The sequence below is a fragment of the Triplophysa dalaica genome, chromosome 6 (genome assembly GCF_015846415.1).
Source record: "Triplophysa dalaica isolate WHDGS20190420 chromosome 6, ASM1584641v1, whole genome shotgun sequence".
In the NCBI taxonomy this organism is placed as follows: domain Eukaryota; kingdom Metazoa; phylum Chordata; class Actinopteri; order Cypriniformes; family Nemacheilidae; genus Triplophysa; species Triplophysa dalaica.
Window position 1 is genome coordinate 2,537,755 of NC_079547.1, and position 22,987 is coordinate 2,560,741.

Genomic DNA, 22,987 nt, shown 5'->3' on the forward strand with positions numbered 1-22,987 from the left:
TCACGTTTTGTCGATCACATTTGCGCACTGCCTACGATATTTTCGTCCGTCAGAGAGAAATTCGAACTGGGCATTTTATTGCATCTGTGGAAGCATTTTGAGAGGCGTTTTATATAGTTTTGACAATAGTTTCAATAGACAAAGCAACATGGTTGCTTCACTCTTACCGTATTAATAAAAAAACATGAAGGGAAAGAAACAAAGGTTCTTCGTTTTATCTTTGTTTTGAGGTCAATTATATAATTTTTTTATCGAGTAACATTGCAAGTGGGGGGATGTTCAGATGTTGTTGTGGACAATGAGGGTCGACAAAAGTGAAAATTCATTCAGATTTGATGCGATTTTAATAAAATTGAAAATTGCATCGCAAACGTCAATACTTGAGTATGAACCATTTCTTATCAAACACATCTCTAAATCCCTATATCCGCATCTTAAAATTTGGCTTATTTATTTCTCTAAGGTAAGTTTGTACGATACATTGTCTCTGAGAGATGATAAAATGTTAAACAAAATTTTCACTTCATTTCCATCAGATATGATCCATCGGTGCAGGGTTAAATATTAATCTCCACACTGAATGAGTGTTGACCTGTTACTGTGTATGAAACTGGAAGCGTTGGGATGTGACTGGGCCTGTTTGCGCAGCTCTCGGCGTCTGTGATTGGCTGGATTCAAGATCAGCACGGCAGCTGTTCACATAATTTGACTTAACCCCTTTGTTGCCAACAACAAACCAGGTTGCCATGGCATCAGCTTGCCCTTTATATAGCGGTATCCTGACAGAGAGTGTACACAAGATTTCTCAACCGAGCTCCTGACGACGGCCAGAGGAAAGTTTAACAATGGTAAGACTTTTTAAAACAATAAATTCATTTAAAACGATGATTTGTAATAGTGAATGATGCTGCTTGAGATACGTCAAGATCTGTTATTTGTTTAGTTGATTTAAAAAAAATTGACGGTTAGCATCACATTATTTATACAAATAAACAGGTGACAAATACACTCGTGTAAAACTATCTTTTAACTTTTGCCTCAAAGCGTGAGTGTATCTCCATCCACGTCGGCCAGGCAGGTGTGCAGATGGGCAATGCATGCTGGGAGTTGTATTGTCTGGAGCACGGGATCCAGCCAGATGGTCAGATGCCAAGTGATAAAACAATCGGAGGAGGAGATGACTCATTCAACACCTTCTTTAGTGAGACCGGAGCTGGAAAACATGTCCCAAGAGCCGTCTTTGTCGATCTGGAGCCAACCGTCATTGGTAATTCAATACTATTCAGTTAGATCTACTCAGTATCAGTGTTGGGTGTAACGTTAACTAGTTAATAAGTAATTAACAATTGAAATTTAAAGACTTGAAAAATTAAAGTAAGGTTTTACGCTGGATTTTTCTGTAATTTAATTACAGTTGTAAGTGAATTGAATACTGTGAAATATATTCAATAGTGGAAACGACATCAAAGTTGTAGATCTAACTTGAAAATGTATGCTATAATATTTCCTTCTTACATTTGTATACTTTTGTTAGTCTATAAGAATAATTTACGTAGTTATTTATTATTTATTTAATCACTTTACTAATCAATGTCGATGTAGGATATAGAAAGTAATTAGTAATAAGTAATGACTTTTTTTCGGAGAGAATAATTTGTATAGTAATCCAAGTACACTATTGAATATGTGATTAGTAACTAGTAGTTAATGACCTTTTCAGAGTAACTTACCCAACACTTACCCACATAAAGTATGTATGATTCAACTGTGATAGATCGCCCAAAAATAAAAATCAGGTCATTCTGTTTATTCATCCTCATGATGTTTAGAACATCCATGACTCTTTTTTCTTCTGTGGAATGCAAAAGAAGATATTTTGAGAAATGTCTCAGATACAACGGAAGTCAATGGGGGCCAATGTTGTTTCGATACCAACATTCTTCAAAATATCTTTTGTGTTCTGCAGAAGAAAGAAAGTCTATGAAAAAAATGATTCCTGAGGGTTAGTTAATATGCAAATCAAACATGCAGATCAGTTAAATTTTACTTAAATATATTAGGTAGCAAAGTAAACCATGTGCAAACTTACTGAGTCTACTCGAGTGCAAATTGTTATCTCAATTTTATTGAGTAGATTTTATTCTATATTTTTAAGTAAAGAGTACTCAAATTTATCAGCTACAAGTCATGACTACTAAAAAGAAATTAGATAAAAGTCTACCCCAATATTCTCTCACCTACTTATCAAAATTAAGAATAAAATTTGTTTACATAAGTGACGAACCGACCAAAATTTAGGTACTCTTTACTTTAAACTATAGAATCAAATCTACTCAATCTTACTGAGTGCAAATTGTTACCTACATTTTATTGAGTAGATTTGTAAGTTTGCATATAGTTTACTTTGCTACTTAAGTAAACTTTTACTGATTTGCTTGGGTAATATTTACTAACTGTCAAGAGCATCATTTTTTTCAGTGTGGAATGACATGAGGGTGAATAAAGGATGAAAAAATGTTCTTTTTACATTGTACATTGATGTTTTTTGCAGATGAGGTGCGCACAGGAACCTACCGGCAACTTTTTCACCCTGAACAGCTGATCACTGGTAAGGAAGATGCCGCCAACAATTACGCCCGTGGCCACTACACCATTGGCAAGGAGATCATTGATCTGGTGCTGGACAGAACTCGCAAACTGGTGAGTCTGATGGTCAGAATTGACCTTGGATGTTGCATTAGCATCTATTTAAAAAAATGAAAGAAAACGAAAGACACTAACTCAAAATTTCACAATGCAGGCTGATCAGTGCACTGGGCTCCAGGGCTTCCTGATCTTCCACAGTTTTGGTGGTGGCACCGGCTCTGGCTTCACCTCTCTGCTCATGGAGCGACTCTCAGTCGACTATGGCAAGAAATCCAAACTTGAGTTTGCCATTTATCCAGCTCCCCAAGTCTCCACAGCTGTGGTGGAGCCCTACAACTCCATCCTCACCACCCACACCACCCTCGAGCACTCCGACTGTGCCTTCATGGTGGACAACGAGGCCATCTACGACATCTGTCGCAGAAACCTCGACATCGAGCGCCCCACCTACACAAACCTCAACAGGCTGATCGGACAGATCGTGTCCTCCATCACGGCATCTCTGCGTTTCGATGGAGCCCTGAATGTGGATCTCACCGAGTTCCAAACCAACCTGGTGCCTTACCCACGTATCCACTTCCCTCTGGCCACCTACGCCCCAGTCATCTCAGCAGAGAAGGCCTACCACGAGCAGCTGTCTGTCGCTGAGATCACCAACGCTTGCTTCGAGCCGGCCAATCAGATGGTAAAATGCGACCCACGTCACGGCAAGTACATGGCTTGCTGTCTGCTGTACCGTGGTGATGTCGTGCCCAAAGACGTCAATTCCGCCATTGCCACCATCAAGACGAAGCGCACCATCCAGTTTGTGGACTGGTGTCCCACTGGCTTCAAGGTGGGCATCAACTATCAGCCCCCAACTGTGGTTCCCGGAGGAGATCTGGCTAAGGTGCAGCGAGCCGTGTGCATGTTGAGCAACACTACAGCCATTGCTGAAGCTTGGGCTCGTCTGGATCACAAGTTCGATCTGATGTACGCCAAGAGAGCTTTTGTCCACTGGTATGTGGGTGAAGGTATGGAGGAGGGCGAGTTCTCCGAGGCTAGAGAAGACATGGCTGCCCTGGAGAAAGATTATGAAGAGGTGGGAACAGACAGCGTTGGAGAGGAGGGAGAAGAGGAAGGCGAGGAATATTAAAAGATCCCTGTTTTTAACTTTTAGGAAACCTTATAGATCTACATAGGTTTTACAACAGTATTTTCAAGCAAAAAAAATATTGTTTCATGTTTCCTATGCTTATTGAGAACATGTAGTTGATACATTTCTATGTGCTATTTCTATTTCTATTCATTTAAAAATCCACCAGCAAATAAGATACAAACAAAGTAATACATACACTGTAAATAGTGTTTTTAGTGTAGTAACAAACACGTTGAGAATTGTTCAAATGCTAACCATTGGAATGCAAAAATCTTTTTTTTTTAAAGTTTTCTGGGATTCAAATAAAATCTTGGCCAATGTTTTGCCACCTGAAGACTGTCTGTGTAACCTCTTTGTTCTACATTGGTTGACCACTGAGAATGCAAATGAAGGAGTGAACAACGAGACATCACCATGGAAACAATCAACAACCGTTTTACATTTGATCACAATTTGCATGACTTTAGGAAGCATGAGTCAGTCAAGTCTGTTTCAGTATGCTTCAGTTACCTCTGTACAGACAAGTTTATAATCATGTAAAATCCATTTGAAAAAAAAAACATTTTAGAGTATGCATAAAAGGTGCCTTAGTGAATTATTTATCTGTAACTTTACATTATTTGTAACATAAACATGGTTTTCCATACCCAACAATAAGTTTTCTTCAAGTTTATTTAATAAACATGCTTAAGTTGGATAAAGTTATTTATTTACTTGATTTATTACATATTCGAATATCAACGACTAGAAGTCAATATTACTTAGGACGATATGGCCCATGTTATAATATATAAAAGTATACAGTAGTTTATTTTGTACTACAGCTACACTAGAAGGGAACTTATTGTAGGTAGGTACATTTTAATTGAATCACATTTTTTAAGTTTTATAAAAGTACATATTGAAGTATACTCTCAGTGAAGTACTACAGTCTTAACATTATTTTCTTTAAGTGAGTTTACAGGGATAGTTCACCCAAAAATCTCTCTTCATTTACTCACCTTCCAGTTGTTCCAAATCGGTTTAAATTTCTTTGTTCTGATGAACACAGAGAAAGATATTTGGAAGAATGCTTATAACCAAATAGTTCTTGGACCCCATTGACCACCATAGAAGGAAAAATAACTGAACACAAAACTAGCTATTTTGAAGAATGTATTACAGCAAACAGTTCTGGGGTACTTTTGACTACCATTGTCAGTTTTCCAATGGGGTCCAAGAACTGTTTGGTTACAAGCATTGGTCCAAATATCTATCTCTGTGTTCAACCCAATAAAGAAATTTATACAGATTTTGAAAAAGTAGAGAGTGACTAATTCATGACAGTATTTTCACTATATATTTTGCACTTTAAGTATATAATATCATCCTATTTAGGTTTTAATTTTTATTCTTGAATTTATTTTTAACTGTACTTTAAGGAGATTTGAAGTAAACAAGGGTGCAACAAAAATATAATTTTATTTATGTAAACTATAGCTATTATTCCCCAAATATGACTTTTCTACTAGCTATACAATTCAAGATGCGAGTTTATGAGACGATAGAATATCGATAGGCTCCTCAATCAAAAGAGTAAACACAACTATGAGTAAAGTATACTTTGAATATAGACCAAATACTGTATACTTTGATTGGTCTTTACTTTTCTTAGACTGAGCTTTTTTTCAACATACAGTGTGGTTGCAAACGCTGCTTCAGTGTCAGACGCTGAAAGGTGATTTCCACAAACAATGGTCTAATTTACATTGAAAATAATCTCTATTAGAATGCAAAGCAAGAGCCTTCGACAGCTTTGTATTACCCACTGTCCCATTCACCTGGCAAATGGCGTTTAAGGTCGTTTTTTCACATTTGAAGGCATAGTAACATGATATGAACTTTACTCTTTGTAGTTTCTTTCTTTTGTATGCAAACATAAACACTACCAACTTATTACATCCCTGAAATTCCAAACTTTTTCCATTGAGGCCTTCTCTTAACAATTGGACTTATCCGAGCTGCAAATCTTTGTGCAGGAAAAGAACAAGGAAGGGTTGATTATTGAAGAAATTGATGTGTTTTACTTGTTAATATATTACACAATAAACACAAATTCCTCCAGTTAAGGGGATGTGTGGACATGTGCTGTGGCTTGCTGGGGATACATGAAATGTTTAAAAGTGCAAAGTTCATGGCACAGATATTCACACGCTTCCATCACTTCTGTGTGTAAATGTGTTTCTGTGTTATTGCCTCATGTTTTGAAATCCAAACCCTATTCTACCTGTCTAACCCAAAGAGTGTTGGGTCTTTAAAACAAGCAACATTTAAACAATGAAATGTTTATAAAATATATTTATGATGTCCGCAGTTTTATAAGACTACTTACAAAATGATGGGTCTGTTGTGCCTCAAGTATATACTAAGCCCACTAAAACTTTATTATTGGTCTTTCAAATTTAGGTCAGCTGTTGACATTATGCATTACACACGCCTTCATCGTCTCACATGTGCTGTTTACATTCTTACTATCCCATTGGTGTTTAAAACACTGTTTGAAGTGTGTAAATGACATAGCAGTTATGAGCTGGGCATGGTCATATGCCTTCCCTTCTAGCACTACTATTATAAATATTTATATATGTAATGATAAACATATTTTCTGAACGTTGCATAAATGGTATTGCTTTGTCCGACTGACACCTTGCAACATTTTATTATTCTTATTTCACTAATAACATGAGCTTGTGGTTAATATGGTTTTATTACAAATATCACAGTTAAACTACGGTTATATTTCGAAAGGGTAATGAAGTCATGTTCTTTAAAAATTCATTATAATAATCACCGCCCTTAATTTACTCCAATCTCTATTCCACCGTCCTGCAGTCCAGCGCAGCTCTGTCATAACGGGTCGTGATAGCTAGAAGGGATACAGCTACGGCCGGAAGTGATGCAAAATCTCGCCATAAAATTACAATAAATTACATAAGCTAACGCCTACACCTGACCCCAAACCTAAACCTAACCTTACAATAATAATAAAAAAGAGTAATTTACCGTTGTCAGCGTAATAAAAAAATATGCAGCAGTATTGAAGTGCGCATGCCCAGTGGAGTTAGCTCTATCGCTTCTAGTGGGTTCCCAATAAGCCCCGCCCAATAATTCCCTCCTCTGTCTCTCTACCCAACGGTCGCTCCCGCCGATGAAGGATAGCCCCGCCCTTCTTTATCCGGTAGCGCGGAGACTATATAAACTCAGCCCAGTTTTTTCCGCACTAATACAACCTTCAATTTTCGAACCCTTAACGTCGGTCTGAAGGAAATCTTACAAAATGGTGAGTTTTATCAAATTGTTGTTACCTTAATTTTATGTACGCCGTTTTTATGCGTCAGACTACTTTAAAAATAAGAATAATCGTGTTTATTCCAATATGTGTTTAATTTCCCGTTGTTGATGTAATTTTAGACTAGCAAATCCTAATTTAAGATTAAACGATTGATTTAATAATTCGTTTAAACGGAAACGTGTGGATGTCTTTTATAACAGGACGTTTTTAAGACATTGGGCGTGCACGAATCCATCGTCTTCCCGCGCGCGCGCACGCGAACAACAGCCGTCGCTTTGTGCAAGTCTGGCGCACTTTGGAGACCCGCAGTAAAACGGGACAACGCCTAAAAGCGGAAAAGATTGAGTTCATTTGTAAATAAATCGTTATATATACACGTGTTCTTGATTTTTTTAATGCGATTTTACTCATTATGAATTCAGTTGATACGGCTTTTGTTCACTGCGCATTACTGCGCATGTCCACTAAAGGCGCGGTCAGATATCACGAGCTCTCTTCTCCGCACCAGATTTTCCTCTCGTCTGGTAGGGTAGCACAGCAAGATGTGTGGGGGAAGGGGCGAGCCCTGCCCTGTCCGTTCACTGTCCACGTGTCTTGGGATGCGAAATGGATTTGAGCTCCGTCATCATTGAAACGCGCGTGCGGATGGAACAGCTGCAGGGTTTAAAGCAGCTAAAGGCTATTGATTCAATGAAAGCGGCCATCTTAGGCAATGACTGATGCTGACCCCATGTTCCGTATTTTGAGCTAAAGAAAGGTCCTTACCCATCACGTACCTTTTTTGACAAGAACAAAGAGATCGAAACAATACCACCACCGCCCAGCATTCAAACAAAGACACCATTCACGCAGACGTGTCCATATGAAATCAGTGTTCAAATAATTAAGTCATTAGGTCTGGCCCCAATTCCCACATAGGCTTATAAAAATATATTTTAGTTGTGTTTTGAATATTTAAAATTTTAGACTCCTGAAATGCGTTTGAGGTTTTAAACTCCATCAGGTTACAAATGTTAAATGCACACAGCTGGTTATTGTATGGTTAGCATCACTAATCTTAACTTCTTTTTTTTTTTATTCCAGCGTGAATGTATTTCAATGCACGTTGGCCAAGCCGGAGCCCAGATGGGCAATGCATGCTGGGAGTTGTATTGCCTGGAGCACGGGATCCAGCCAGATGGTCAAATGCCAAGTGATAAAACCATCGGAGGAGGAGATGACTCGTTCAACACTTTCTTCAGTGAGACTGGTGCTGGTAAACATGTCCCAAGAGCCGTCTTCGTTGATCTGGAGCCCACCGTCATTGGTAATTAATAAACCAATCGGCAGAATTACAAAAACGTTTGCTTGTAAGAGTTTAAGCACACTTCTTGTTTTTTGCAGATGAGGTGCGCACGGGAACCTACCGCCAACTGTTCCACCCTGAACAGCTGATCACTGGTAAGGAAGACGCCGCCAACAATTACGCACGTGGCCACTACACCATTGGCAAGGAGATCATTGACCTGGTGCTGGACAGAACCCGCAAACTGGTATGACATCATTACTTTTACCATCCCATTAATGTGCACATGATTATAAAAATGTAACTGTGTATGTTAATGTCAGTTCTAAAGCAAAATAAGTTCTCATTTGTAGTATTCTGTACTAATAAAGTCTTTCCCTTTGTATTTTAAGGCTGATCAGTGCACTGGGCTCCAGGGCTTCCTGATCTTCCACAGTTTTGGTGGTGGCACCGGCTCTGGCTTCACCTCTCTGCTCATGGAGCGACTCTCAGTCGACTATGGCAAGAAATCCAAACTTGAGTTTGCCGTTTATCCAGCTCCCCAAGTCTCCACAGCTGTGGTTGAGCCCTACAACTCCATCCTCACCACCCACACCACCCTCGAGCACTCCGACTGTGCCTTCATGGTGGACAATGAGGCCATCTACGACATCTGTCGCAGAAACCTCGACATCGAGCGCCCCACCTACACAAACCTCAACCGGCTGATCGGACAGATCGTGTCCTCCATCACAGCATCTCTGCGTTTCGATGGAGCCCTGAATGTGGATCTCACCGAGTTCCAAACTAACTTGGTGCCTTACCCACGTATCCACTTCCCTCTGGCCACCTACGCCCCAGTCATCTCAGCAGAGAAGGCCTACCACGAGCAGCTGTCCGTTGCTGACATCACCAACGCTTGCTTCGAGCCAGCCAATCAGATGGTAAAATGCGACCCACGTCACGGCAAGTACATGGCTTGCTGTCTGCTGTACCGTGGTGATGTTGTGCCCAAAGACGTCAACTCCGCCATCGCCACCATCAAGACGAAGCGCACCATCCAGTTTGTGGACTGGTGTCCCACTGGCTTCAAGGTGGGCATCAACTATCAGCCCCCAACTGTGGTTCCCGGAGGAGATCTGGCTAAGGTGCAGCGAGCCGTGTGCATGTTGAGCAACACTACAGCCATTGCTGAAGCTTGGGCTCGTCTGGATCACAAGTTCGATCTGATGTACGCCAAGAGAGCTTTTGTCCACTGGTATGTGGGTGAAGGTATGGAGGAGGGCGAGTTCTCCGAGGCTAGAGAAGACATGGCTGCCCTGGAGAAAGATTATGAAGAGGTGGGCACAGACAGTGTCGGAGAAGAGGATGAGGAAGGAGAAGAGTATTAGGATGTCACCACCTGGCTTACAAATGCCTGCTCAATCTAGCAAGACAACTCTTGCACAAGTTTAAAAAGATTGGTGGAGTCCCTTTTAATCACATTCCTTACAATAAAGCGTTCCTCTTGGTTTCAATAAAAGTGCTGAAATAATATATCACCTGTTGTTGTCTTTACTTTGTATGTTGAGAAATGTGGATATCCTGATAAACAAGGTGGGAAAGTCAGATTTTGGCAACACTCACTGGCTGACGGAATGCTTTAACTAGATGTGGTGTGACATTCAGTTTGTGTTTTAGAGATGCTGAGATAAAAGGGGCGGAGGCTTTTACAGATAATTTTAGTAAAATCATGTTTTAAGTAACACTAACATCTTAATGCCTACATTTATCACAATCAACACTACAATAGGTTATTGTCAGACACCAGATGAGTAAAAACTGAAGTTTTCTATCCAGGTAAGATGTAATTGATGGTGATGTCTATATGACTAGACATCTCTTTCCTACAAACTTCATGAGGTTAACATGTATGAACATTAAGCATTTGGGTGTCATACTTGAAACTTTCTGGTCCCGTTCACACATTAAAAAATATTAAAGCCTCAAGTATGGATATAAATTTGGGCACATGTATGCACACATCCACAGGTCTTTAATTATATCATTATAAACAGTCAAGTGTTTCAACTTGATACTGTGTAGTCTGCAATATTAATAAATAAAACTCTTAACTCACAGGCATTTTAATCTTCTTAAACAGTCTCCCGCTTCAGCTTTTCAGATTAAACATGCATTTATGAATAGAGTTGTGTGTTTTTTATCAGCTGTTAAACAAGGACTGGATTTGTGTTAACTACACACCTTCAGTTTATTAAATCCACATTTATGAGACCTAGAGGCAGTCCTGACTACTCAACACTGAACTTGAAGCCTGCCTATATAACACAGAAGAGCACTCTCTGTGTCAAACAGTCGTGGAATAATTGTTGGGGAGAACATACATGGGCTTAAAGGCCTGGACATATTTTTGAAATCCTTTGTCCTCTACAATGGAAAATGGCTGAAAGTCACAGGCTATCATTTTAGCAAGCTCCTCATCAACACTTATCCGTTTGGCTGGGGTCACGTTTTTAGCATAAATGTGCTCATTTTGGTTTGACTTGTAGAAGGACATGATATACCTGCAGTTTTCGGCAAAACGATGCTGCAGGAGGAAGTATTAGGCTCAGGGTCAGTGATGGATGGTAAGCGTGCTTGCTCTCTCTCTCCTCCAGCTGCACGGTAAAGTGGGAGGTTCATAGATGTCTTTGCAGATTTGTTGGTGACCCTGCTCTGACTGATATTTCATTTTACATATTCTGCACTGCACTGGCCTTTGCAATCTTCAATGTTATTGAAATGTTTTCGTTTTTCGCTCATATTTTCCAACACGCTTATATTTCATTCCGGCTCCCCCGCCTCTGTTTTTTTATATCTGTCTACATGGCCTAATGGAGCATGTTTCCCCCTTCCTTCTTGTACATAATGGTATGATCCTAGTCTATCCTCCCATGTGATTGGCCGCAGTGTGTGCCCATCCATATAAAGTCCCGCCCCTTCCTGCGGATAAAGATTCGGCTCTACCCGACGGGAGTCGGCTCTTCTCGTGAGTACTCTTTAGTACACAGTGATCATAAGAATGAAGTTTAAAGTATATTTCAAGTATAAATATATTTTGTTCATAGATAGGAACACATAAGTATTCCTAAAGTGAATAGTAAACTGTATAATGTAATTTAATGGTCATTTAAAGATAAAACTGAGAGTAGTTTACAGAGAGTAAACTTCAAAGGGTAACGTTACTTTCATAATCTAAAAAATGTCTTAGAACTATTGACCTAGTAAAGTTGGTAAAAACGTAGTTGTAAACTAGTTATGTTCTCCAAGTAAAGAAGTATTTTTTTATAAACCAAATCATGGGCCAATTAAATCCCAAGTAGAAATAAATGCACATTTAAACCTACTACTAGTACATAGATATTACAATACTTACAACAAAAAGTATGCCTAAAAATATAGGCTACTAGAACTAAAGTATACTTCATTTTTATATGATATGTTTTCATTAAATATATATTTGATTCTGTTATTATTATTCAGTGCTCATCCTTGCACACCTGTAGGAAAAAAGACCACGGTCAGAAATCAGGAACAACAGAACAAACCCTGTTATTCCCGATTATGTCACTTTTAAAATAGTTTTTAAATGTTCATTCATATTGACTCATTTCACACAAGTTCTTCCATGTTACCTTTATTTTATAAAAACTTCAGGGGTTTACAAAAACAAAGCTTCAGAATTCCCTAACCTCACACTTTATAAATATTGCAAATATGAACTCTGTCATCTGTCTCACAGGGCAAATCTCATTAAATCCCTCCTAACAACGCTATAAATCCTGCCATATATGGTCATCTATGCAGTACCCTGTATAGTCCCGAATTAAAACATATTTGTACCGTTATTGCAGCCCTACTGCTAAAGTAGTGCAACATTCGTCTCCAAATCAAATAACATGAAACCTGGGTGCATCATTCTTTAAACTATTCATATGATTGTTAATTTAAACAAAGAATTCTCACTGCTGGACACCAAAATTAAAGTAGATTATTAGCTCTCACTGTAAATATCTGATCTCGGACCGGCTCTGCTCCCGCCCTGTCACCACCATACTGCCCTCCTCTAATCGCTGTCATCATCGGACCACCCAAAGTTATCCATGGTTATGGCCATGTTCATTTTTCGTCCCTCACGGATACTGCACGACTTGGAGGAGTTCTTCTTAGCTTGCATGTTCACCTGCATTCCCGACTGGCGGACGAGGTTACCGCCGGGAACGTCCCCGTCCAGGTCAAACATGTCTCCGAACCCCAGCATGAGCTTCTGAAGGCTGGCCTTGCCCAGATCTCCATTACTGCAGGAGGATGAAATCTGGCAGCTGACCTCCGAGCTGTTGCTCTCTTCCATGTGAGCCTCATAGAAGCTCTCGGCGCTCAGAGTGGCCGCCAGGGGGGATATGTGTGAAAACATCTGCGGAAACAACGTGAAGTAAATCTTAATCAATAAGTAGGTGAATAAACATGCACCTTTATATTTTGTTCTGTATATACGGTATAAGCTATTTTTCTGTCTGTCTTTCTTTCTTTCTATACACTGTATATACAGTATAAACTATAGCAACATTGCCCAATGTGCTGAAGAAGCTTATATACATTTTCTTTTTTCTTTCTTTCTATCTTTCTATCCACCGTATATACAGTATAAGCTATAGCAACATTGCCCAATGTGCTGTAGAAGCTTATATACATTTTCTTCCTTTCTTTCTTTGTTTGTTTATTTGATTGTAACCTTGTTACAGCAGCAATTTTTCTTTTTTTTTCTAATACAGCCAGGTGAGAATTACCGGAGTGCAGGATCTGGATCTTTCCATGAGTCTGTTTTCCCACTCTGCCAATCTCCTCTCTCTCTCCGCCAGCTCTTGCTCTTTACAGGTCAACTCTCTCTCCAACTGCTTCAAACGCTCCAGCGTTTCCTCGATCTCACACCTTACAGAGACAAATAAAACCAGTGTGGATAAAAAACATTGACATGCAAGCATTCTTTAAAAAAAATTCAGACCAACAAAGATTAAACTCCACTCAAATTTTTTACCATATGCCTCGGTTCTTATAAAAGATGTTAACCCTTTAAATCTAGTACTTAATTTCTGGCAATTTTGATAATTTCACCAAAAATAAAAAGATGCCAAGTTGTTCCCCTAATCACGCCAAACATTGTCATTGTCTGCAGTTTCTCTCTGTGCCAGCAGGTGGCGGTGTTTGTGAAATTATACAACCCCTCACACAAAGACTTTGTCCAGCTATTTATAAACAGGTATGTGATGGAAGGCCAGCACGCTCCCCCACCTCATCCCCTCTGCCCCCGAAAAGCCATATCAGCCCCTGCCAAAATCTCTCCACACACACTCTCAAAACTTCCCCGCTGCTGGAATTGATTTCTCTACCACTCTCGTGTCGAGCGTTTCCAGAATTTCTCACCCTCCCTCTTGCACTGCCTCAGCTCGCTCTCTTTTTCCATTGCTCTCAGTTCATTTCTGGGATATCTGTCTTCATGCAGTCTAGGTCTGCTAAAGTGGAGCACTCATCATGTTTTTTTTTCCAATGGTCTTTTGGCTCATATAACGTTTAACATTAAAGAGGCAAAACCTACTCATGCTTGGACCCGAAGTTTAAAAACAGCTTGGACAACAAATACATCCTTTACATATCCATTAAGATATTGTTTTCTTGCTTGTTTTAAGCAGTAATCTGCAGATTTCTATGTCGTGAATTGTGTTAAGGTATTCCTAAAGGCTGTGTGGCATAGCAGGAACATGCATTAAGTCTTTTGGTCCCATGTAGGTCAAGCATTTCTCCTCTCATTTCTGAACGTACCTCCACTCGGCTTTGTTATGTAAGAAAGAGTTGCACTGGTCTGGCAGTCTACTGTCGTTTCTCATGGTCTCTAGCGTGCTCAGGATCTGTTTAAACTGCGGCCTTTCCTGCGGAAACCACAAACCGTCATTAAAGGGTTTTATTGTGGTTCAAAATGACTAAACAACATTAACATAAAATACTAACAAACAACTTCTTGCACCTTAATTTGCTGAATTAATTTGACATTTTCTGAAAAGAGTTAGAATACCAGAATGCCCAATTGGCTGGAAAAAATTACCTAACCTTTAAAAAGTCAGATGTGTGTTTTATTTTGTGACTCGAGTGTAAGCCAGTTTTAAAGTGAAAGTTCACCCAAATATAAAAATTCTGTCATTATTTATTCACACGTACAGTATGTCATTTAAAATCTGTATATGACTATTGCGGAACACAAGAGAAATTAGAAATATTTGGTGGTTTTGTTTGTACGATAGAAGCTTCTTCAAAATATCTTTGGTGTTCTGCAGAAGAAAGAATGTCAAGTAAGTTTTTTTGGGGTGAACCATCCCTTCAAGATGTTATTTGAATATAAAAGCTTAAAAAAGTTTCCAGGATTTCTAGCGACACCCGCTGAGCTTCGTATGAGCTCAGTGTTGGCTCTATCCCATCATGCACCTTGGGTTCCGGACCCCAGCATGTTCTCATCAGGTCTGCGAAGCTGGCGGGGCAGCTGCTGGGAATGGTGGGCCTCTGAAACACACGAGCAGCACAAACAGCACACGCACATTAGAATCCATTTCAAAAACTCATTATAGAAGCCATTACATAAAACTCTAATTTTAGCGTCCGGTTTAAGTTCCCAAAACAACTGCTGCCAAGTGCTCCTCTGGGCTACGTTTACATCACATCACGAACGATGAGTGTAAATCTCGGAAGAAGCATGTCAGAAGCAGCATATTAGGATTCACAGCCGACATTTACATGTGAATTGTTTACGCTCAAATTGAATTCTCACTCAATGAAACGGAACGTCAAACAAGGACGTTGAGCCCTAATGAATAAATTGTACACGTATCAAATCTGGCAAACAGATCTGGCACAACACATGACAGCATGGAAACCGCTCTTTCCTTTTGGGAATTTAATATAAACGAAAATATCTTTTCATCCATCTTTTGACCTCTCTCATTGCTGCATTGCCAACTACTTCTCTTATAAGTCCCTGGTCTCCCTTGGCAGGGATGTTTATCTAAAAACGGTTTCCTGATTCCTCCCTACCCCACTAAAACCACTGTGGTCTAATCTGATGTTCACAGTAAAGTAACTCTCTGTAAAATGTGCTTGTGCTCAATAAAACGCGCAGGGGTTCTTTCAGAGCAAAGCTTTTCGATCACCCGACTATAAATAACCTCTTAAAGCTAGCGATGGAATCCGTGATCACGTTGCCCACGGAAAGAACGAGAAAGCCACTGTTGTGAAACCTGTAACCTGTTCCAAAAGATGCGGCCTTCTAAGAAAACTTGGCCATGTGGTTTAGCGTAAATCTGATGATTACATTGGTAGCAAAACTTTCGTTTGAGTTTCATCTGTGTCGTAGATATTTCTCCTGAGAAAAGATCTCACAAGAGTCTCCATTAGTTTCAGAAGAGACCTCAACAATGTCACAGACTGTGTTTCGATTTAAGTCTGGAATCAAAGGCAATATTATTGCCGATTTCTCAAACGTTTCTCCTCAATGGACCCAAACTTAGATTGTTTTACCTATCAGTGGTGTAGGGAAATAACTCGCTAAGGTGGCCAGTGAGGTTTAGGTCTGCGTAACTTCAATAGCAGTGTAACGGCACAAACATTGTAAACATTCATGTGGTGGTTGGATGGTAATAGCATTCCTCTCTTAAGAACAGTGAGGGATTGTGGGATGTACTTTACATCACCTCGTTTTTTTCCACCACCAACCAGGCCACCTGCAATCCCTCAAAACCTTTAAACGGCACTTCTCTGGTGAGCATCTCCCACAAAACCTGCCAGACAAACCACAAATCAGAAAATGAATACATGTCCAGCTAGACATACAAACATAGATGGTATGCACGAAACTTGGAACGTGTTTGTATTAACAATCACTCGACCTTCACTTTAGCACATACTCGTTCAAATACGTTCTAATTTATACTAATAATTTTGTTGTTTTATTCTTCATGGAAGATTTCCAGAAACTGTTCACATAAATATTCACACATAAATACTGACCACGCCGTATGAGTATGTGTCACAGGTTTCTGAGACGGGTAAACTCTGGATCACTTCTGGGGCCATCCAAGGGAAGGTGCCCACCAGGGACATATGTGTGGTGTGAGAAACCAACTTTGATGCCCCAAAATCACAGATCTGTAACAGACAAAACGTTTGTTACACAATCACCGTTACATTTATCATATGGCCACAATAAAAACTGAAAAAATAAAGGATCACTACCTTTAATACATTGTCTGCAGCTAACACAACTATTGGAGAAGCAGGAGACGGTTGTTAAAAGGTTTAGAAAGTGTTTGCCTTTCCTTACAATATTGTTTTGTAGCATTAATCACATCACAGCTGGCAACTCACCGTTTCTTGACTTCAGGTCTCTATGAATGACTTTCAAAGGGGCTTCTGCATGTAAATAATGCATTCCTGCACAAAAAAACAAATCATATAAACAGCCACTGAGTGTTTCCTTAACTGCATAAACTTTTATTACAAAAAAGTTTTACCAGGCTAATAACACAAGGTAACATCTTTTTTGAGTTTCACTTTTTACTGTTTCTTAATGAAGTTTAACATGGTGAATACGAAAATCACATACTGTAATTTTTTTAATCAACGGTACGGTAAAATAAATATTTTCGAACATTTTTATCATTCCTTCCCTCCATCATTTATTTTCAATTCTTTACAAATGTCGTTTATGTATAAATTGCGATGTTATACTCTTGTTCTCCACCCAGTCTTAAAATAAAAAATCCATTATAAATAAATGATGCAAACTAAAAACAAAATAAACATAAATCATTTTCAACCTCGCTTATGCGTTGACATTGTTTCTCAATCAAACTATATCTGTAGAGTAATGTTAATAACTATAAATCTGTCAACCTATGTAAAGTGCTATTTAAATATGTATCATACAGTATTTTTTGGATCATATAATATAATATATTTTATATAATATATTTGTAAACATTTTATTAACATTATTCATTTGTGCATATTTACAATACATAAGACACAAGCTATGAAATTAGCCAAAGTCAGATAAAGGAGTCCAAAATGTTTACATTTTCTAAAAAGTGACAAACAAGCACGTTAAATAAATAAGTAAGAGTGTGTTTAGCGTTTATAGTCTAATAGTACACAGGGCCAGAAGTTAAGTGAAAGAAAAAAAAATCATGTCTTTAAGAACACATCACAAAACCACTTATACAGGCACATACCTTTAGCGATATCTACAGCCCAGGTCATCACCTGACTCATATCTATCTCCTCACTGTCAGGACTAGACAAATATTCATACAGCGACCCTCTGCTGGCATATTCTACAACACAGACACACACATTACATTAGTAGCATTTCCTGCAGTCTGTCCTGAACATCATAAAAGACAAATTATTGGTTGATGTGTAAATGTGGAGGATGGAAATTAATTTTTATTACACGGCTTGTTGGAATGCTTGATTCTTATTGGCCAGTAGCAACATTTGCGGGTTCTTTATTCCCAGATAACAACCGCTCAAAACTAATAACATACGGTAAGCAGGATGCAGCAAATCATTTGTACTTTTTTTGGACAAAATAAATATAAATATGGCCGTTAATAACAAATTAAACACTATATATATCTTCATTACAAATGAGCTAATACAATATTTCAAAATCACATTTCATGTCCAGTTATTCTTCTTATGTGGCAAGTAGCCGTGTAATAAGGGGGATAATGTACAAGCAGCCAGCTGTTATCGCGAAATAAGCCCAAGTGTGATGGCTGTACATTATCCCTTACATAATTGTCAATATAAACAATTTGAGATCAATGGAGAGGCAAAAAGCAATGTTGAGATGTCAATCAAACCCATGGTCATCTATCACACAAACAAGTCAAACATAACAAGTTCAGGGTTACCACACACATGCACACTAGGGCTATCAAACGATTAATCGCGTTTAATCGCATACAGAATGAAAGTGTGTTTACATAATATATGTCTGTGTACTGTACATATTTAGGAAATATTTATCTATATTTACCAAAAATGTAAATTGTATATACATATTTATGAAGTTTCATTTTTTTCTTAAACGCATTGTACGATGAATATGCATGTATGTGTGTTTTTTTATAAATACAAAATTTTATATGTAGTGTGCACAAAGTGTTATTCTGGATGCGATCGTTTGACAAACCTAATGCACACGCACACAGAAGCAGAAACAGGCAGCAGGAATTTGTAGATGAAATGCAGAAGGATTGGATTGATTAGGCACATTTACAGATTATGTAGTTGACTGTATGCTCTCTATACATCAGCTGAAACATGTGAGAAATGATTATGGCCACATTAATCTGCTCGTAAACACATTTACATCCCTGGAGATAAATATCACAATAGTATGATTGAAAAATTGCAAGACAGCTGTGTGAGTGTGTCTCATGCACTCCCGAACTGAATTCACCCTTCGATAACCCACAAAACTATTTATAATCGCAACACTACAGCGGTGATTCAGAGAGAAAACATAATGTGTTAATCTTCCATTGTCATTTTAAGTGCTGTCATTCCTTACATTTTTGAAAACTTTGTTGTCTGTCGAACTGTTGTATAAATTTAATATCACACAACTCTGCTATCAAAGGCATATACATGAACTTATGACTCTGTGCGATAACTTGCATGTGAATCACAGCCATGATCGTTGACGATATATGATATACACACACATTTTACAATGCTCTGTAATTTACTGCGCAGAATTTTATTTGAATACACGGCTCCCTGGAGCGCATTCATTCCGTTTGGACAGTCACAACATTCAAACGCTTAAACTCAAATGAAAACTTACAAATAAAAAAATATGAACTAAAACATGGCTAATAAACTGCATGGTGTTTGAACATATTTTTCTTGCATACGGTTTGCATTAGTTTTAAATGCTTTTATTTACGTATGTGGCATGAAGTCATGTTTTGAGTGAAATAAAGTACATCAAGATAAACTTCTTCAGGTTGATAGATCACCCCGTCGTACACACGAGTATCCGCGTTGTGTTACCTGTGATGATGCCATAGTGCGGTGCTTCCAGAATGGCGCCATAGAACTGAATAATATTTTTGTGGCTCAGGACACTGAGAATCTCGGCCTGGATGGGGTGAAGGAAAAAAACACACGTAAACGACAAACACCGCGGTCAAACACTCGGGCTCAAATTAGCGTTGCATCAATGTCATAAAACTATTTCTTCATTACAGTATGTCAAGGTCAAATATTGAGGAAGAAGAGGCAGCTGTTAGCAGTATCGTGGGACATGCTCACTGGGATTCAGACCCAACGGCAAAGCCAAGAAAGCAGAGGAGCTCAACAGCACTGCTAAGCGCTGGTAAACAGTAGAAGAGAGTCTGGCAAAGATGCTGAGCACGCATCAGTCCTGACAAGCCACATTAAGATGTTACATTTTACACTTACAGTATATCAAATTTGCTTAGACAAAGAAAAATCGAGAAATTGGGGGACAGGGGGACGGGCGTGGAAAACTAAACTTGGCATTCGTGCCATCTTGGCACTACGACTGCCTCGTGCCTTAATACAGAGGCAAGACAGGAAATGATGTCATAGCTGTTGAGTGTTGGGTCTCTTTGGTTCCCAAAACAAACACATTTAACACAGAAACCATAAAAACCCTCAAAGATGACAGTAAGGTAAGAAGACTCTTTACAACACTGAATTTGTATGTATTTGACCAATCACTGATTTTTGTTTATGTTTAACCAAATAAATGTACAGATTGCAGCTTTAACATGCACTCCCCCAGATTAATAGTTGCACGTGTGGGTATAAGTACTATCAAACTTTATGCATTGAAATCTTTAGCGTTTGTGAATATGAGCGCACCTCTGCGTCGATCTTCAGCAGTTTTTTGACTGCAACTTCTTTGTCCTGTGAGATCCAGAGCGCCCGGTAGACGCTCCCAAAACTCCCGCCGCCGCAGTTCTCGTAGAAGCGGATGTCATCGAAATGGATTTGAACGAAGCTGCCGCTGAGGGACGACATCTCATACTGACAGACTGTGACAAACTAGAAAACAAATATATGATAAAGAGCCAAGGGTAAGTAGACCAGAATATCGGACAAGCCATAGAATGAAGTGTTTATAAAAAAACATTAAGAGGGAATAAAAAATATATATATTATTAAGAAAATCAAAATTGCACTGCCAGTTTTAATGTACACAAAGTTTCCAAAGTTTTGTTGATACAAACCTCTTGTATAGGCGGGATTCACAGGGAAAGGTTTTCGTTATTAATTTGGTTTCTTTGCTCTGGAAGTAGGAAATTCACTCCTGAAAAGCAGACACCCATTATACATAGTGTACATATATACATGCATATATACATGGCTCAGGTCTGTCTTTGTATAGGATTGTTGTACTGTATATTTATGTCTGTTTCCAGGACCTGTTTGAAACTTCAATTGTGTGTTCTTTTTCACACTTCTAAACCTGTGTATAACAGTTTTTGTGAAACACAAAAGAAGATATTTTGAGAAATGTCTCCGTGGTTTTGTGTTCATACAATGAAAGTCAACGGGATCCAGTGTTGTTTGGTTACCCACGTTCTTCAAAATATCTTCTTTTGTGTTTTCATTTTGGGTTAATTCCCATTAAGTAATAATAATCATCCTTAGCAAACACGACTACAAAACAGCTATACAGTCGATCAGAGACAGTGACTGTACGTGGGAAGCCACAGCTTTGATTCTATACAATCAGAGCACGATGAGCTGAGCTGTGTGAAATATCAACCCCATGTGTGTGATTTACAATGTGATCTTTTACCATGTTCCTATAACTCTTGAGCCACATGCCATGTCTTTGTATCTTCCTTCTGTTTACATTTCTACATCTGCGTGTGGATTCCTGCCACTCTTGTCTAGACTCTACTGAGATCACGATTTCACAGGCATTGTGAGTTTAGAAGAATATAAAACTTCACCCCTTTGGACTAAAATAAGGGAGAGTGAGCGATGTTGAGTTAAAATGAAACAAAAGATGTAGTAAACTTCACTAGAAGCAAAATATCATAATTATTATAGGAGGAAATCTATCATAACCTATAGTAACATTAAAACACTAAGTGTATGTCTGGCAACTATTTTATGCACATCACCCAACGTCAAAGACAAAACTTGATCCTGCAAGATCGTTTCTAGGCATCCCAGTGCTCTAAATGAGTGTGTGCGGAAATATATATGCATTTGATATATTATTTTTTATCGATCAGACGTAAAATAACAACAACTGCACACTGACATTGGTGAACCACAGCATCACTTCTTTACCATCACATTAAGAAGGAACCACATTTGCACAGATGTTGATGTTCAGAGGATTCATTCAAACTTTCAGACCTGCTACATTCTTTAACTTTCAGTTCAGTAGCCTGAAACATTGATGTTATGTTTTGTGGAAATGAGCTCTGGTTTCTTCTGCCTCTCTAGGACATGTGTCACCATTCCCTGAAATACATGACCTCACAGCGGATTCCCCAGTTAAGAGTAACCAACCTGTGTATCTGCACAAGCACACAGTTCATTAAATAGCACTGGGTCTCTAAAAACAACCCCGCATATCATCGCTGTGGCCCGCGGACTGTGACATCAGGGGCCAACAGGACACAAACCTGACACGACGTGTTCAATTCACTGACGAGAAATAGCTCATTCATACCAATGACTTCCGTTGACAGAATGTCGAAAAAACATCTCATCAACATTATTATTATTATTATTAATTATTATTATTATTATTATTAATAATAATAATAATAATAATAATAATAATTATTAATAATAATAATAGTAATAATAATAATAATTATTATTATTAGAACAACTCATCAAAATTGAAATAAAAAAAATGTTTGCGTCATCAATAATAGTATAAAGTTTAGCAAAGACGTTCAACTTACGACATACATTTGCAGAATTGTCACAAGCTTATTGCACAAGTGTGACTTTATATGAGTAATAAACAAATAACACGCAACTTGAAGGAGTTTGCGCTCGTCTATTCATTAGATGTACTGGAAAATAAGTATAAAACAATTACGATACACTTTTCTGAAGTAATGGAAAAAGTAAAAAAATTCACTTGCATTCCACGTATTGACAAAACGGATTTAATATCACAAACGCAAAGTGTTTCCTTATTTACAGTCATGCTTTTTACCTGTTAATCGTGTTTTCCGTTCGGTCCGGTGTGAGCGGCCTCAACAATCCCAGTCATGAGATAAAATGCGGAGCCTCATTGTCTCGCGTTACTGAACTTCCATAAGAGGACACTCGCCTGGACCCGGCGCGCACATTACTAGTGTTACTACGGTACAGGATCGCCTCATGAATATTAATGACACCAAGATACCGTCCCGAAGCGTCTGGCTGATTAATATACATGAGATAACTGCTGTTGAACTTGCTGATTGGTCAGCGGGCTGGCGCTCAGCGGCCAACCCCTGCGTTC

The 22,987-nt window shown here is 38.7% G+C and overlaps 3 protein-coding genes across 3 annotated transcripts; 2 read left to right on the forward strand and 1 right to left on the reverse strand.

Moving 5' to 3' along the window:
- Positions 1 to 702: 702 nt before the first annotated feature.
- On the forward strand, positions 703 to 4,118 carry LOC130424321 (tubulin alpha-1A chain-like). Its single transcript, XM_056749872.1, has 4 exons — positions 703 to 848; positions 1,045 to 1,267; positions 2,552 to 2,700; positions 2,801 to 4,118. The coding sequence occupies exons 1-4, from the start codon at positions 846 to 848 to the stop codon at positions 3,779 to 3,781; spliced, it is 1,356 nt and encodes a 451-aa protein (XP_056605850.1). The 5' UTR covers positions 703 to 845; the 3' UTR covers positions 3,782 to 4,118.
- Positions 4,119 to 6,945: 2,827 nt separating this feature from the next.
- Positions 6,946 to 9,915, forward strand: LOC130424312 (tubulin alpha chain-like). Its single transcript, XM_056749859.1, has 4 exons — positions 6,946 to 7,103; positions 8,199 to 8,421; positions 8,499 to 8,647; positions 8,793 to 9,915. The coding sequence occupies exons 1-4, from the start codon at positions 7,101 to 7,103 to the stop codon at positions 9,768 to 9,770; spliced, it is 1,353 nt and encodes a 450-aa protein (XP_056605837.1). The 5' UTR covers positions 6,946 to 7,100; the 3' UTR covers positions 9,771 to 9,915.
- A 2,130-nt stretch (positions 9,916 to 12,045) lies between these two features.
- LOC130424236 (mitogen-activated protein kinase kinase kinase 20) lies at positions 12,046 to 22,785 on the reverse strand. The gene is made up of 13 exons (XM_056749722.1): positions 22,697 to 22,785; positions 20,730 to 20,809; positions 20,362 to 20,544; positions 19,525 to 19,612; positions 17,691 to 17,792; positions 16,825 to 16,890; positions 16,693 to 16,721; positions 16,468 to 16,605; positions 16,152 to 16,238; positions 14,893 to 14,967; positions 14,236 to 14,342; positions 13,206 to 13,347; positions 12,046 to 12,832 (listed from the first exon to the last, which is right to left on the reverse strand). The coding sequence occupies exons 3-13, from the start codon at positions 20,518 to 20,520 to the stop codon at positions 12,485 to 12,487; spliced, it is 1,341 nt and encodes a 446-aa protein (XP_056605700.1). The 5' UTR covers positions 20,521 to 20,544; positions 20,730 to 20,809; positions 22,697 to 22,785; the 3' UTR covers positions 12,046 to 12,484.
- Between the last annotated feature and the right edge of the window lie 202 nt (positions 22,786 to 22,987).

Coding starts and splice junctions, on each gene's coding strand:
- LOC130424321 (XM_056749872.1), top strand. Junction 1,268..2,551: donor TCTGGAGCCAACCGTCATTG/GTAATTCAATAC, acceptor TGTTTTTTGCAG/ATGAGGTGCGCACAGGAACC. Junction 2,701..2,800: donor TGGACAGAACTCGCAAACTG/GTGAGTCTGATG, acceptor TTCACAATGCAG/GCTGATCAGTGCACTGGGCT.
- LOC130424312 (XM_056749859.1), top strand. Junction 8,422..8,498: donor TCTGGAGCCCACCGTCATTG/GTAATTAATAAA, acceptor TGTTTTTTGCAG/ATGAGGTGCGCACGGGAACC. Junction 8,648..8,792: donor TGGACAGAACCCGCAAACTG/GTATGACATCAT, acceptor TTGTATTTTAAG/GCTGATCAGTGCACTGGGCT.
- LOC130424236 (XM_056749722.1), bottom strand. CDS start 20,520: ATGTCGTCCCTCAGCGGCAGCTTCGTTCAAATCCATTTCGATGACATC. Junction 16,239..16,467: donor ACACATACTCATACGGCGTG/GTCAGTATTTAT, acceptor TTTGTCTGGCAG/GTTTTGTGGGAGATGCTCAC. Junction 13,348..14,235: donor CATAACAAAGCCGAGTGGAG/GTACGTTCAGAA, acceptor TGTCTCTGTAAG/GTGTGAGATCGAGGAAACGC.